Raw genomic sequence first — 16817 nt, forward strand, 5'->3', positions numbered from 1 at the left:
TACCTTGTTGCTTATTTCTCTCATACAATCTGGCAATACTGTACGGTGGCCGGGTGGTGTCATTCATTCATTCCTCGCATCACACGTGCGATCCTCACAAGTTTGTTGACATTCTGCTACTAGATGAGTTTTGTTTGTTTCTATCGATTGTTGTGACAGTAGTCCAAACATGAGTACCACCGGCCAAGAGGACGACGACAAGTTATTTCTGGATGAAGTACTGAACAGCCTTTATGATTTCGGTATTAAGAACAAATCAGATTTTCCATGCTAAATGCTAGCTAGCCTTTGCAGTATGATGTGTGTTGTGACTGTGAATGGATGGATCTGGTACAAATGTGTACTATTTTATTTGGGAGGGCCGGATTGGGGGGGGTATACTGTACTTTGTATGTCTGTTATTATGGGGTTATTAATGTGAAGCACGTGGAGTTTGTTTTGATTGAAATGTACAGTACTAAGTCAGGTCCCAGTCATGTATAGATAGATCCTGCAGGGGGGTCCCCACATGATTTTTGGGGGTCCCCAGTACAAGTGACAATTCAACGACTTAGCAAAGAAAAAAAACATTGCTGCATCAAAAGTAATCATCAGATTATACTATAAAAACAGGTAAAATAATTTAAGAAAGAGGCAAACATTTTGAAAATAGCAGAGTTAAGCTTGTAGATCTCCTATTTTGACCATATTTATCTGTGGAACCGAGTCAAACTAAATTGCCTCAACTTCTATACCTTCAAATGTGATTATACAGCCTGAAAAGGTTGAGAACCACTGGTCTATACAAATATGACTTGAACCTGACTTGGACCTGACTTAGCCTAGTAGAATTGATTACCATTGGCTGTCCACAGTCAGCATTAGAATTGCCTAATACATGTTTTCGTAAAACAACCTTTTTTCTTGTTTGTTTGTGTTGTTGCAGGTGATGGGCCTGCATCGAAGAAGAATCTCAAATCTCAAAGGAAGAAAAAACGTAAAAGCTGTGAAGAAGACCATGATGAGGAGCAGGAGGAGGTGAATGCTGTTAAAGATGTGAACAGGGAAACTAATGACAGCGGAGAAGAGCATCTCGATTTGGGACACCACCGGGAAAAAACAAGGAAAGGCTCTAATGTTGAGCACACAGGTAAATAAGGAAATGCCTCCTTACATTACACACTGGTATTGATAATGTTCTAAACGCTCAGTTCTTTATCCTCACATTGTTGCACACACAAATAAGAATACGGTAACTCCTCAACCCCCTCCTCTACACCTTTTTCTCTGTGAATTACTGGGTTTTACGCCGATCAGGACAGCCCATCCCACAGACACCCCAGGTGGAGGTGGTAATATTCCGGGATCCTACCAAGAGGGCCAAGAGATATTCCGGGATCCTACCAAGAGGAGCGGGGGCTCCTGACATCAACACTGTAAGCCTGTGCACTTTCCCCACATTTACATTAAATGACACATCGTCTAGTTTAGGTGGAACAGCCTCTGAAACATTTACACCAGTGTTTCTCAAGATGTGGGGTGGTGATGCAAGCCTGATTACAGACTGAAGCTGCATGGAGCTTCATTCTGACATTGGCTCCAGTGTAGGCGATTACAAGGGGGAGGGGATTAGAATTTCCCTAAACCAATCCTAAGGGATCCCCACCCCCACCTCCGCCTCTCATTGGACAATGCATTTTGTACCGAATAAATCCTAGGTTCACATTTACAACACCAGACCAAGAGGCAGTCCAGAGTCCACTCAGAGAGTGGGCGGGGTCCATGGTCTGGAACCAGGCTAGCCGGCGCCCACTTAAGAGAGCATTTGTAGGATTTGTGTACCATGTCGCCTCTAGTGGCTCCAATTGGGATGGTGTATCTTCCTATATTAACAATTTTTGCTTAGACCCAGTCTTGCAGATATGCCGTACCAACATTTCACTGCTTTTACTTGTATGAGTGAGTGATTTCTGTTGACCCAAGGCTCTTCCTTATTCTCTTTGATGTTGGCCTGATTACATGTCTCTTCTTGGGAGTAGGAGAGCCAGCAGCTAAAGGAATACAGAAGACTTGAATTATAATCTCATTCACTTGTGGGACACCATCTTCCATCATTGAGTTCACGTCATATTATTAAGTTTAGTTTCACGGCATTACAGAATGATTACTGCGTTAACCAGGGTTATATACAGACCAACCACAATCCTCTCATGTTACTTTGAGCCACTTTCTAGAAGCTCCCATTGTGACCTTGCGGATCGGCCATTTTCGCGATTCATCATACAACGATATATAGGGCTTAATTAATTACGGGCTGTCTATACCAAGAACAATAACTATAAATATGTCATTTTAAAAATCATTCTTCTAACTGAAGTGAATGGCAGAGTCCACACTAATTCCATAACGACATGAACGGTGAACGATATCGTTGGAATCATTTGGAGAGCGATTTGATGAACGATAGAAACACTGACTACTAGATACCGTCCATCAAACACCATCCGGGTGTACAGGGGTTCAACACGTTACAGAAAGTTATTGTTCCATCAGTGTGGATCCTCACATTATTATAGTTATCATACTTGGTTTGGGCAGTCCTTTCTACTTGGTATAGTGATTATTTAGAAAACTGTAATTGGTTCTATGGTATCAGGCATGGCCAGTCAGTCTCTAACCCCATTTGTGAAACTGTATGCAGTTTAGTATAGGCCTACTGTAACAAAGGTTCATTTGTGTAGGATGGATGACACTGGAGGACTTGTAGTAAGATGCCAAGACACATCTAGTATCAGATAATCTGATCTCGCCAATGATGTAAGCATTGTTCCTGGTTCAACATGATAATGTTATTTGCTCCGGACTCACAGTTGGTTTACTTTGTGTAGTTTTAACATTACACATGTTGGATTTCAGTGGGACTTGGTTCTATTCCCGGGCCACATAGGGAATATTCTTTTGGTTAATCAATACATTTTAGTTATGTAAGGCACACTTGCTGTACTTAAGTTTAGGCAAGGGTTTTGTGTGGTTAAACTTAGCGTAAAGACATTCACAATGCATGACCATTGGTAGACTTGGACTATAATGTGGGTCTTAGACGAATCTTCATCTCAAAGAACGATAGAGTAAACTAATTAGACTAAACAACATCCTGTAAGACACAAAAATAATCACACTCTTCCTGTCCCATTATTTTCCCTGTATGACAAAAGTATCATAGTTTTGACACATTGTCTCTTAAGTTGACATTGTAAAACCTTTCTCTTAGGACATTATGTGAATTCTCATGCTATTTGACGCATAGCCAATCTCTCTGCTTCGGCACTTTTGTCCTCCTCTTAAGGTGCCTCAGAAGACAGTCCAGAAGAGTGACAAGACAGAACAATTGTCTTTAGAAAAGGTAAAAACTGAAAATCTAATATGTGTACTTTTGCGTGATAATGGTGGCTTTGATGTGTGCATGGCATGCATGTAACTCATTCTCTAAATTGTTGTTCTTTTGTAAGCAACAGTCTTAATGTAACTAAACAGACAGAACAGTAATATTCATCATGTATATACTGTATGTGTGTGTATGTGTTGACATGTGTTATCATGGGTGTGTTAGGCTCGTCTGGAGGTGCATCGGTTTGGAATCACAGGCTACAGGAAGGAGCAGCAACGTGTGTTCGAGCAGGACAGGGCCATCATGCTGGGAGCCAGGGTAAGCGGCACTTCTAAGCTTAATTGATACCCAAAAATAGCCGACCTACAAGCTCACATTGCGGCATGACATCATTATGCGTTCAAGTATGAATCAGACTTTATGCTGCAACCAAGAGTCTGAAATCTTAAAAGGACCTCACCTTACCGATGGTTTGGAATGACTCACAGTATACTTGACATTGCTGCTGATGTTTCCAACCCATACCATACTTTTTGAGGAAGCCATTGGATTCCATCAGTACAGTGTGCTATTCAACTTTCAGAGGATTGAAACTTATTTGAGATGGGAAACCCAACACAGAGAACTGTATCGTACCTTTTATTTGTCGATGCCGGTATGGTCCTTCACGTACAGTATGTATTTACATTACAGTCATTTACCAGACACTTTTATCCAATGCGACTTACAATAAGTGCATTCAACATACTGTAGGTAGGCAGTGTGAAGTGCATTCTCTTCTAAAACAATGTATACATCCCTTGCATATGACCTTATGCACCTCATGGAGCCCTGTTTATCCAAGAGCACATTTCTTATTGCTTGTAGATCTGCTATTTTCGCTATTTTTTTAATGTCTTAAAATTCTTTGGGGGGTGGGTTCTTGAATATTTTTTAACATTTTCGCCTTTAGTGACATGCCTAACATTGGCATGCCAGGGTTAATGTGATTATTGTTGTCTGTCTGTTTCTCGAACAAAGCCTCCGAAGAAGGAGTACGTCAACTACAAGGTGCTTCAGCAGCAAGTCAAAGAGAAGAAGCAGAAATCTAAAGAGGAGGCTCAACTGGTGAGAAATGGTCCCCATTGTAATGAGTGAGAATCATTGAGTAGGATGGCATGCAAGTTGATATCCACTTTACAAAATATGGATAGTATCCTACAATCTTTAAAGCCATGTTGAACTTTGGTAGAAACCTAGCTTGTATAGCTAGCTTACTATGATCATTGTTGTGATCACTGGTGTGATCATATTGCTGCTGCTACAAATGCAGGATTTTGTTTTGAGTGTGTCACTTAGCTGCCTACTTTAACCTAACACATCTTCATTCTAACTTTGTCTAACCCATTCCTGTTATGTAGAATCTGAAGAAAAACAAGAAAAAGCAGAGCAAGCCAAGGTGAGTGGAGCTGTTCTGAGTTAGACGTGTCTGTCCTGTGTGCCCACAAACACCTTGCTGTAGTACAAAGATGATTGATTGGTTTTGGCACAGCCTAACCTCTCCCAGACCAAGACCTCACCGTAATGTCAGACAAAAGAAACTAAACCCAACACTAGTGTTAAACTCCCCTCTAGGTGGTATTGCTTTTCCCATGCATGCATGTTAGGAAAACTGAAGCGGGAATTAACCACATGAACCGTAGTGTCCCTATTGAGCATGTCATAACAGGTGAACAGTGGGTGAAAATTTGGAACCGTTGCCAAAAATAGCAGATCTACAAGCTCACAACACGTCGCGACGTGTTCTGAACTTGTAGATCGGCTATTTTCGGCAGAGATATTTGGCGTAGAGGGAACAAAGGAATGGGCCTAGTATAACACACATCATTGTCTTGTCAGTATGTCACGCTATAGCACCATGCTGGCAGATTATTTCCCATCTCCTGTTGATAGTTTTCCGTTCCATGCTGTGTTGTTCTTGTCCTCCTCTAGGGACAAAAAGAAATCTGCATCCTCCGGTTCAGGATCTGGTCCCTCGGGGCAGGTGGGACGCTTCAAGAACGGAGTTTTGGTCCTCAGCCATCAGGACATCCAAAATATTAAAGGAATCAAGGGCAGAAAATAGTGCCGCGTGCGTGTGTATGTACGTACGTACATGTGTGTTACTATACTTGTGAACTCAAATGTCCCCACAAGTATAGTAGAATTTGAGAAATGGACATGGTGAGGACAATTTCCCTGGCCCTATGTGTTTGTTGAATTTACAGCTTAATTAATAAAGTCAGAACATAACCGCGGACGAGCAGATGGAAAAAACAGATAAAACCCCCTGGATATTTGTGTTCAAGACTGTCGGTGAAACGGCACACATTGTCAGAAGATTGTTGTAAATAATATACTTACTCTAAACATGGATTTTTGTTTGACGGTGAGTAATTTTTCTCTAAATGAATTATCCAAGTATATGAATGACAAAACACTGAATTCATATTCATCACAGTTTTTATTTATTTTATAAAGGAACAAAAAAAGAAAAAGACGTAGCATTTTTTGGATGTGTTTTCTTTTACACTGTAAAGTTCAGAAACTTCGGCAGTGGCATTTCTCTTTTTTTTTTCTTTTTTTCTTTACAAACCACATACAGTAGTCGTACAAACTGTGGGACTACCGATGAGATGGCATGAACAAGACAAATTCAACATAACATGCAAAAAATTGTTGTGGGTGTCGTAGGATTTGAAGCAGAGCTCTCGAGAAGATACACACTTTTAGACGTGATCATGAGAAATCACAGGAGGCTTTGTGGTTGTACAAGTGGTTCTCCCTTCAGGAAAGCATGGCCCTCCGTTATTATAGATTGAACTCAGCTGTTTCCTAGATGTAAACGGTTTAACAACATGAACCCTAGCGGCCCTATTCTGGGCATGACATAATAGGCTAACATTCATCGAAAATACATGTACAAGCTCTCAACACATTGCATCACCATGCGTTGTGAGCTCGTAGGTTAGCTATTTTTTGGCAAAGAGATTTGGTGTAAAGAGATAATAGGAGGGAGTCAAGTATAGAACCCTGGGGGGCTGCAGTCAACAGAGGGTTTAAGTGGTCAAGAGACAGAGAAACTAGAACAGAAGAGTTCTGGCAGTGTGCAACTGAGGCAAGTTTACATCATTTGCACAACTTTTTGCTCATGTCAAATCTGAACCTGCTAAGAAATTAAAAATGTAGAATTAGGGGATCAGTACCACTTGTGAAGTATGAATAATTGTTTCACCAAGTATTCTGGTATAAATTGGGGAGAGGTGTCAACATTTCCTATGAACCAAAGTACAAAGTAGATATTGGCGTTTACATTTTTTGTTCCAAGCACAGTTCAGGATATTAAATATGAATGAAATAAATATTTTGAGTTATTTACATAAACTGGAAAATAAAATGCCTGTGCTGAATGTAAATATTTGAATGGAAAGATGGCAATATAAATTATATATAAATGAAAAAAACGTTTGCAGTGACTTTCAGCACAATATTCTTGTTTATTTTAAAGGTATCACATTCACAGGTGGGGGCAGATATATCATGTCAAAAACAAATAGGTCAATGCTAGACAAGTGAATAATTAACATTAATCTGTGTGGAATTATGCAGGGTGGCTCCAGCTCATTAAAAGCCTTAAAATGTCTTGAATTGCTTTAGTATTACCTTCCGTCTCGAAAAGTCTTGATTTCTTGGTGCACTGAATTCCTAGTTACGCCACATACAGTATATACTTCGTCATACAGCAGTGTCGCATGCTGAAAATAGACAATCTAATTTACAAGCTCACAGCCCGTCATAACGCAGTATGCTGTGAACTATATCTGCTGTTGACAGCAGGGGACACCATGATACAACAGTATAAATTAGGCTTTTACTAACTTTACTTAAAAATGACTTCCTTGAGCTCTGCTCTGTTACAGTCTGTCTGTGTCTGCTGTGGGGGCTGGGGGTGGTACTTGGAAGTGTAACTTACTGGACAACCAGTATTTATAAAACAATAAACTTGGAAAACCATGGTATGTTTGAGGGCCCCTGACAGCCTGGGAATGTAGCACATAAGTCTTCACCCCTAGTCAATATCAATGGTAATGAGCAGGGTTTTTATTGCAAATAGCGGAGCTGACCAGCTGCAGGCATACAAGCTGTATTCAACGAATACAGTATACTTGAAATGATTTAACTTAAGTGACACACTGCATCGAAGTCCTGACGCTTGCTATAAAGCTTGAGTACGGTATATATGAATAATTATTCCAGTAGGAACAGACAAAATCCTTACTGCCGTGTCTGGAGGCAGGATACCATTGAAATCCTGCCTGCAGACATGTAGGAGTACAAGAGCAAGCTGGTCCAGGAGGGGATCCCAGAAGGAGAGTTTTGGCAGAAGTAGATTCACTTTACACTGTCATTGTTGATGGCAGGGGACAAATTTGTCATTTCAGGTCCAGTATCAATGTATACAGTGTAATCACATTCTGGCTTTATAATTTCCCTCAAAATAAAAAGGCCAAGCCATAAAAAAAGAAAGAAAGAGCAACAAGAGACAGAATCCACTTTGTGCTAATATTGTAACTCATCAAAATAATTAAATGGCACATGAAAGTTACTGTACATCATGAATTGTAAATGTCCAAGTTGAACTTGAACTAAAAGGTGAAAACAAGAATCTGTGAATGTGAAGAGGTTTCAGTGACGCCTGCCATCTCTCAGTCACTTAAATTCAACCCTAGTTGTATGCCTGGCTATTGTGCAAATGTTGTCAAAAAATAAGCTTTAGATTGAATATCATTTTTCGAGACAAAATGCTTGCTGATTTTTTTTTATTTTAATATACAGTACTGTATTGTCAATATACAATACAATATATGAAATGCATTGACTGTGCAGTGCTAACATCCAAGCAGCAGGGGGGCCCTGTGGCAAGATTTCACGTTTAAACAGGAGCACTCATTGCAAGGACAACAGCTACACTATTTACAAAACAGGTTCACTTGTTTCAATGCTTTAATCCATGCTTATCTCACATCATAACTCACATGTCAGTATCTACAGTTTGTGTATGGACATCATCTTCATGCACACAAAAATCCTGTTCATCTGATCATTTCACATTCTCAGCGTTAAATGAACACAGGACTTTGCAGTGTATTGTAGGTCTGGTTACTCACTGCTTTACAGTAAACTATGTTCCTTTCACACACATCACGCTCTCACACGCACACACACACACCTTTTATAGGGAATATAAATAGTTCAATAATGTAAACTTCAATGCGATAAATAATTAGATTAAATAGGCTGAGGTTGTTAGAAAAGACTCCATTCTCTACTTATTTAAATAATTCCGTTTGGTACACACTATACACGGGAATGTTAGACAACTTTTTTTTCCTTCTTCTTTTTCTTATATCCTCCATCACAGTGGTTTGGTAGTAATCTGAAAAGCTAAAGTTTAATTTATACTCCAAAGCACAAGGGTGCTGTACCGCAGAGTATAAATTAGACTTCAGGTCCTGCACAAGCTTCCGTATACCTATTTTCTTTATTAAACAACAGCACTGGGTGTAAAGGTTAAGGCTGCTTAATGTGGTACTGGCATGACTTCTAACATTTTGAGATTCAAGGTGCCTCCCAGTGAGATTATGCTTGGATTGTGGAAGAAACAATCAAATTAACATAATAACCCTCTAATTAAAACATTTCAGTTACATATGGTGGTACAAGTGTATGTATACTGGCAATTATCTTAAAAATAAAGTTGAGGCTTTTCTATTCTGTTTAACATGTTTTGACATTCAGCTGTCAAGGTGAATATACAGTATTTCTCTTTAATATTATAATTATTATATTACTATTTAACCAGTGAAATGAAATTCAGCCCTTCAAGGTTTCCCTCATGATAGATCGAGTACCAAAGTCCTGACACTAAAGCCACGCGCCCCTGGGTCACAAAGAAATGTTGCCATTCAAAAATCCCATTAACTTGTTTAAAATCACTTACTGTAAGAACTGTGTTCCAAAACTGAGTCCAGGCATTTTACTCATATACTTACCAAGCATAAACTGATGCCAGAAATGTACTAATTTATCTAAAAATGCTGAAAATACAAGCCTGCCAACAAATTACAGACTGTACTATATATAAATGACACAGAGGCCCCTCCCTGACATAATGTCTGGACTCTGGAGATCCCTGATGTCTCAGTACTGACGTCATAGACTGGAATTCGAGTACTCTAACTACAGGTCAGTGGCGTTGATATCAGATTGCCATAGTTACCCAATATTTCTGACCAGAGCACTTGACGCCAAACTGGAGCTTGTGGAACTCCATATTTGGGCAAGACTAAAGTAATATTTAATGACGTGAGATTCGAGGCACATCGGGCTTAAAAGATCTCCAGATCATTAGACTGTCCGAGATATTCAGGGATCATGCCAGAACAAGCAAATAAGATGACAAACATTTCTTTTGACCAGTCCTATATGGAGATTGACACTCCTCAGGATGAAACACCCAGCTACGGTCTTTTAGTATCCGCAACAGAGACAGGAGGCCCAGATGCCGAAGTTCCTCCCACTGACTCAGAAAGGCTTTCATGTCAAATCTGTAAAAGGAGCTTTTATCCCAAATTGCTGAAAAACCACATTAGAATTTGTCAGAAGATAAAATCCAAGATCAGGACAGTATTTAACTCCAAAGCAATGAGAGCTGAGGGCACAGCGTTCGCCAACTTCATACCCAGCATACCACCGCCACAAGGCCCCAAGAGGCCATCCAACTGGCGCAGGAATCATGAAAGATTAATTGCCAACATTCGTGCCAAAAAGGACAACAGTCAGCATCCTCCCAGTCACGCCTCCAAGTACTCTGATAACCGGTACAGCGCTAAGTACTTTGGCAATGTGTACAGTGATGTCCACCTTCAAACCCATCAAACTAACGCCAGAACCCCACAAGAAGCAATCCAACTGGCGCACCACACTTGAAAAATGAATTGCCAACATCTGTGCAAAAAGGGACGACAGTCAGCATCATCCCTGTCACGCCTCCAAGTACTCTGATAACCGGTACTGTCGCTAAGTTTGGCCGCTACTTAACCCTGGACAAAAGGACAGGCAAGACAGACAGACAGACAGACAGACAGACAGACAGACAGACAGACAGACAGACAGACAGACAGACAGACAGACAGACAGACAGACAGACAGACAGACAGACAGACAGACAGACAGACAGACAGGCAGACAGACAGGCAGACAGACAGAACGATTTGTAGACATCTTGCCTCTTACAGAACCATGGTGTAAAAAGTCAAAGGGATTTTTGAATGAGAATTCGCCATGACCCAGGGGGCGTGGTTTTAACGGCAGACTTGGGTATACAAATATATGAGTCCTTACAGACTATGATATAAAAAGTCGTATCATTGTCAAATGTGAACCCCAAATTAAAACACAAGACAGTTGGAGGGAACCTTTTCAGTGGTCTGTTTGATCTCAACCGTACAACCTGGCTATTCACTGCTATTGACATCTCTTTCAAAACTCCATAACTCACTACAGGTTTCAGCCTGATCAGAGCCCCAAAGACTTCCATTATAAAAATAAAAATTAAATATTTCAAAAAGTATAAAACATTAACGATAGTAACAACACCATCTTGTTTTACCTACCTCGTACCTGATGTAAACACACCTGAGAGAGAAGCAGAGGAAATCAAATGACCAAATTGAGCAGTTCCTCCCTCATTCCAGATGGATGTTTCCCTTCCAGAAAGCACCCTATGACTTTAGACTGTAAACATTGTAGTGAAGGTATTTTCTATTTTTTTCTGATTGTTCTGTATGATTGAAAGTTGAATGGCGCAGAAAAATCTAAAGTAATCTGAGATGAAAGTAAAAGTAAAATAAATTACAAAAATGACAAAAACGTAATAGTTTCACAGCATACAGTTGTAGCAGTGTGTGAGGGGGCGAGGGAGTTTGAGGGCAGATGTTTTTAGTTTTTTTGTATTTTTAGGACAGAGATGTTTGATCACAGGCTTTGATGATCAGCCCATAGAGCAGTGAACTTTAGCAGGGGGAGGATGAGGGTGTATCATACCATCTTCCCCGTTTGACGGTATTGGAATGGTTTAGCACTAGCAAGACCAAAGCCCTGTAGTGGTCCATTCTCACACTGTTGGAACGTATCTACCCCTGAGGGTCACGGCTAGAGTGATGAGGGTTGGTATGAGTAAGGAACCCAGTACTGTTGGAACCAATTCACCTTTGAAGTGACTTTGACAGCCTTATAAGTTCAGTCCCAGTATGTATATTCCACAACACTGGCAAAAATTGCAAAGCACATTCCATGTTGAAATATCCAAGACCCAGGGCACCTTGAGGAGGCTGGGAGAAGGGTAAAAGTAGAATCCCGTCTGATATTATTGGTATGAATGGCTCCATCTTGGGGGAGTGAAGCGAAGCCCCCTGTATGATATTGTTAATGTGTAGCCACGGCCCCATCTGAAGGTGGAAGGAGCTCCTATTGTTAAATATTCTTTGGCACCTCCAGGCCTGTCAGTATGCTGACCTGTGGTAGGCAAACAGAGTTCTGATGAGATACTTGAACTACGTATGCTTCTGGCTACCGCACCACAGTACTGTTTAGTTGATAACTGGGGTTCCCAAACGTTTCCATGCTGAGGACCCCCAAATATCAAGAAATCAATAAAGTTTATCAGTCACTACTCATCATACATACACTACTCATAATCTCTACCCATACTAACCATGTACGGTATACAGATACCTTGTATATATGTATATAGGCTACTATAGCAGCAACAGCAAAATAAATATAACATTTATAAATATACATGTGATAAGGCATAACCATGTGTACAGATACCTTCTATATATATATATATATATATACATTGTGCAATATCGGTTTGAGCAATCTGTACAGGCAAAACTACACTTTCAAGTGCCAACACACTTATTTATTTTCTATTTGTATTAGTTTTTTGTTTGTTTTGTTTTCCTCTTTTTTCTAATTGTCCATAATAGCCAATGCGCTGTGAGCTTATAGCTCTGCTGTTTTAGCAAATTTAGAACATTTAAAAAAATGTTTGACAATAACATTTTTGTTGTTTGTTTTTTGTTTTGTTTTGCTTGTTTTTCATTTCCTTTCCAATTTGTCCCCTGGTGCCCCCTGGTGGGGGGCCACTTGAAAACCTGTTGTTCATAATCAGAACACAATGAGATCCAATGAGTCGATGGCAATTTGAAACAGACACACTCAAGCTAGTTGCTTGTGTGGTCTGAACCCGCCATTATTAATTGGATTAATGTCTTGTGAATGTGAATGTGCACAACATGAATGTGTGCATTAAAACACAGGAAAACGGGTCCATAAAGGCACCATGCAATAGGCTACACCCGTTATGCATACACAATCTACATACATAGACTCAATCTAACTTTGCTCAACACACACACACACACACACACACACACACACACACACACACACACACACACACACACACACACACACACACACTGACCTGTACGTTTCTGTTGAGGCTGACAGCTGGCATGAAGACTCCCTCTAGGTTTTCAAAGGCAATCGGTCCGTGCTGCACCTTGTTGACGAAGAAGGTCAGTGTGTGTTTGGTCAAGTCCAGCAGGATACCCACCGTGGCGCCCTTAGTGATCCCCCCTTCAGCCCTACACACACACACACACACACACACGTACGTACGCGCGCACGCACGCACACACACACGCACACGCACACGCACACGCACACACACACACACACACACACACACACACACACACACACAAACATACACACACACACACACACACAAAATAGAGACGGAGAGGATCACTTTGTGATTCCACCATATCAAAGTCATTTCAAGTTGTCATGTAAGAAATGTACACTATAGAGGGATGAGAAATACTGACAGCTAGAGTTAGAGTCTGGGCTACAAGAGTTCTCAGTTTCAGCCCAAATGACCCTACTGTATGTTATAATCAGGCTTGAGTCCGGCTTGGGCTTCACCTCGCTCGGGTCGGTTCGGATCGGGTTATCATTTTCAGGCTCGTTGAGTACTAATGATTACACCCATGCCCAGCAGCACAAAAGTTCCCAACCAGGAAATAGAACGTTTTGTAACCTTTCTCTACCAAAAATGCTGACATATAAAAACGTACGAGTCTACTGATTGTATCAAGGAAAATGTGTTTTGAACGATCTAGGCACCAAACCATTGGACATGGTGTGTAAAGATGGCCGCTTACTGGACAATGATGATGGCATACCATCCTGCACAATTGCAATGTACTTTAGCCTATTTTGTATTTGTTTGGACTTCTACCATCGCGTCCCAAGTTTCCCCAGTGAATGAAATGTGTGACACAAATAATGTTTAACATGACAAACAAGGACCAACATGTATCAACATTTATTAAGGAGTTGTACACTCACTGTAGGAACCAAATGGGGTTTCAGAGGGGTTCAAATGGGTTATCAACCACAATACTCACCACTATGGAATGTGAGTGAAACGTGAAACAGGATAACGTAAGCTCAGGCCCATAAGCTCTGCATGCAAATAACTGGAAAGGTGGCCACACCACTTAGACAGAAAACTTTTGTTTAAATCTCACAGACACCAACACGCTGACTCAAAACATGTATAATCTTAACACTGTCATTTGCTTCAGAGTAACATAGGTGCAAAAACAACCCATGAATACATTCACACACTCATAGACATACATAAATGCATCTGATAGCTTCTGCTGGTTTAGTGTGGCAGAGAGACATGCAAGACATTTTTTTATGTCTTGTCTTGCACAGTGTGCTCCAGTCCCTGCTGGGTTTAGAGTATAATCACCAGGGGGTACCACTGTCGGTGTGTGTGTGTGTGTGTGTGTGTGTGTGTGTGTGTGTGTGTGTGTGTGTGTGTGTGTGTGTGTGTGTGTGTGTGTGTGTGTGTGTGTGTGTGTGTGTGTGTGTGTGTGTGTGTGTGTGTGTGTGTGTGTGTGGGTACGTGTGGGTACGTGTGGGTACAGTACGTGTGTGTGTGTCTGACAAAAGAGCAGATGAGAAAGGCTGAGCAAAGCCACCGTGCAAACCTGTGCTTCTGACAGGCTGCTGGCTGACATGACAACAGTGATTCTCTGTTATTTCTAGCAGCATGGCACACAACGCAAACAGGCAATTTTAAAATTAGGTAAAAATATATTATGCAAAGGGGTCAGAAATAATTCTATGATCACTTGAAGTGAAATAATTCTATTCAATAATAATTTTCACACACAAGTAATTCACAATGTGTGACTAATCGAGAGCATTCATAACTAATCAAGTGTTCACAGTTGTAACAAGTGATCATTGTTGAGTGTGTATTTGCTTGCTAGCTAGCACGAATGCATTAAGAGCATGCTACTGTACCAACACTTAGCATGTAGTACATTTTTTCTCTCTCTTCTCCCAATTTAGTTGTTCCCCCCACTTCTTTCTTTTTTTCATGTTTTTTTTTTAATAAGTAAAAATGAGAAAAAGAAAAAAAAGAGCTTGTGTGACGGTCAATAACGGTCAAATTGTTTTACAGAATGTAAAAGTACAGAAAAAAGTGATACATCCCCACATATTTCTGTGTAGTCACTGGTGCCCCTACTGGCTCACCTGCCACTAGGAGGATGTAGCACCTCCTTCCTACTCTTCACTGTCAAAGCCCCCAGCTGACAGGCACCGGCCCAGCCCGTGTAGGTTGAGGCGCAAAGAGTGCCCTCCCCTCCCCAAACATGGCCAATTGTACATAGACACTCGGCCAAGCCGGAGGCAACGCAGAGGATTCGAAACCCCCAGTCTCTGCGGTCCGCATCTGCATGAGCACGTGTGTATACTGTATATGTAAGTGTGTTTCATATCGTTACCAACCTGTTGGTGTGGGAGTTGTTGTGCATGAACCAGGAGCGGTTGTTGTCGACGTACATGGCCCAGGCCTTGTCGTCTTTCCCCAGCATCATGTCCTTCATGGTGTTGATGCGTGCCACGCCAAACGCCGGGTCTGGGTGGTTGTCGTAGCGATCAACGCTCACCTCCCAGTAGTGGACACCCTGGGGAACAAGAAGAACACGGGACACCAGGATGAGTGAAAGTCGCATTGCAAGACATCGGTTGTTTGTGTCCTGATGGCTCGGGGGTTTACCTTGGAGAAAGCAGCCGTCCCCAGTACCACGCGATCGTCGTAGCTGTTACAGCTGACTGTCTGGTTCTCGTTGGACAAAACGATGTCCCGGTGGGCAGATGTAGGGTCGAATGTGAACCACGCCACTGTGGAGGGCATGGAGGGTGGACTCAACAAGTGAATACATTTGCATTGTGAAGAACAAAGCTAATTCAATCATTTCTCCTTAAGCCCTATATACTTTGTCATATGACGAACAGCGAAAATAGCCAATCTACAAGCTCGCATCGTGTCCCATCTACTATTTGAGCTATTTTTGAAAATGATGGAACTTTTGTATCTTTTGCCTATAATGACATAGTACCAAATAGGGACGCCAGGTTGAAAGTGGTCGAGAATACACATTACTACTCTGCAGACCTGCAAGGCAAGGGATTTAATCTATTTATGCAATAAATAACACATGGAAGCCAGGCATAATATGCAAAATATTACATACATTTAATCATATTATAATTTAAATAGGAGTCTTTGTGCAGATAAGCTTATTTGTGTTCATAGCGTGTATGAATTGAACTGTGGCCTCTGGGTTTTAACATTATAGAAGTCTTCAATGTTTTTCAGGCCAAGGATCCATTAGCTGAGAGAGAGAAAGAGACAAACCTCCACTACATATATTTGCTGCATATTAAACATTTTTTTTCTCCATGCAACTTAATGAGAGGCATTCAAAGCTAGCTCACCATATTTAGCTGATTGTCTCGTGTTTGAGAGATTAGTTTAGAAGTCTGTTTTTTTTCTTTTAAGTGCCTATGGGTTGCCCCCAAACTTTGATGGCTTCATAGATTATATAAAAAAAAATACCCTTTGCTAATAATAAGTTTGATTCAGTGGCAGAGCGTCCGGGGAGGCCAGGGATCGAGGCGGCCGCCTCCGGGCCCGCGACCCAGGAGGGCCCGGGCCGTCAGATAATAAATCGGTAAAATCAGGCAAAAATAAGAATTAAACAACATAACCCTAACCTAACCCTACCCTAACTCTAAAACCGAAATAAAGTGACAAAAAGCCCCCCAAAAAGTGACCGAATCCGCCGAAAACCTGCAAAATTTTGCGTGCATGCGCAGGGGGGGCCTGATCACTGTGCTGTGCCTCCCGGCCCGGCTTTGAGTTGTTCCGCCACTGGTTTGATTGATTTGTAATTTCAGACATTCAAACAGACAACAATTATAATTG

At 41.1% G+C, this 16817-nt stretch overlaps 2 protein-coding genes across 4 annotated transcripts in view; one reads left to right on the plus strand and one right to left on the minus strand.

Moving 5' to 3' along the window:
* Positions 1-86: 86 nt before the first annotated feature.
* Positions 87-6911, plus strand: fsaf1 (40S small subunit processome assembly factor 1). Its single transcript, XM_080453358.1, has 8 exons — positions 87-242; positions 926-1129; positions 1297-1415; positions 3326-3382; positions 3590-3685; positions 4388-4474; positions 4768-4805; positions 5339-6911. The coding sequence occupies exons 1-8, from the start codon at positions 170-172 to the stop codon at positions 5469-5471; spliced, it is 807 nt and encodes a 268-aa protein (XP_080309484.1). The 5' UTR covers positions 87-169; the 3' UTR covers positions 5472-6911.
* A 4933-nt stretch (positions 6912-11844) lies between these two features.
* trim67 (tripartite motif containing 67) overlaps positions 11845-16817 on the minus strand; it is a gene marked incomplete at its 5' end in the record, with an annotated part of 52544 nt that continues 47571 nt past the window's right edge. For all 3 annotated transcript variants that reach the window (XM_080453200.1, XM_080453199.1, XM_080453198.1), the window contains 4 exons: positions 11845-11962; positions 12942-13104; positions 15335-15513; positions 15606-15730. In XM_080453200.1, coding sequence (XP_080309326.1) covers positions 11921-11962; positions 12942-13104; positions 15335-15513; positions 15606-15730 — 509 coding nt within the window. In that variant the 3' untranslated portion in view covers positions 11845-11920. The remainder of the gene's footprint in view (positions 11963-12941; positions 13105-15334; positions 15514-15605; positions 15731-16817) is intronic.

Source organism: Gymnoscopelus braueri (assembly GCF_963280865.1).
Source record: "Gymnoscopelus braueri genome assembly, chromosome: 16".
Lineage (NCBI taxonomy): Eukaryota > Metazoa > Chordata > Actinopteri > Myctophiformes > Myctophidae > Gymnoscopelus > Gymnoscopelus braueri.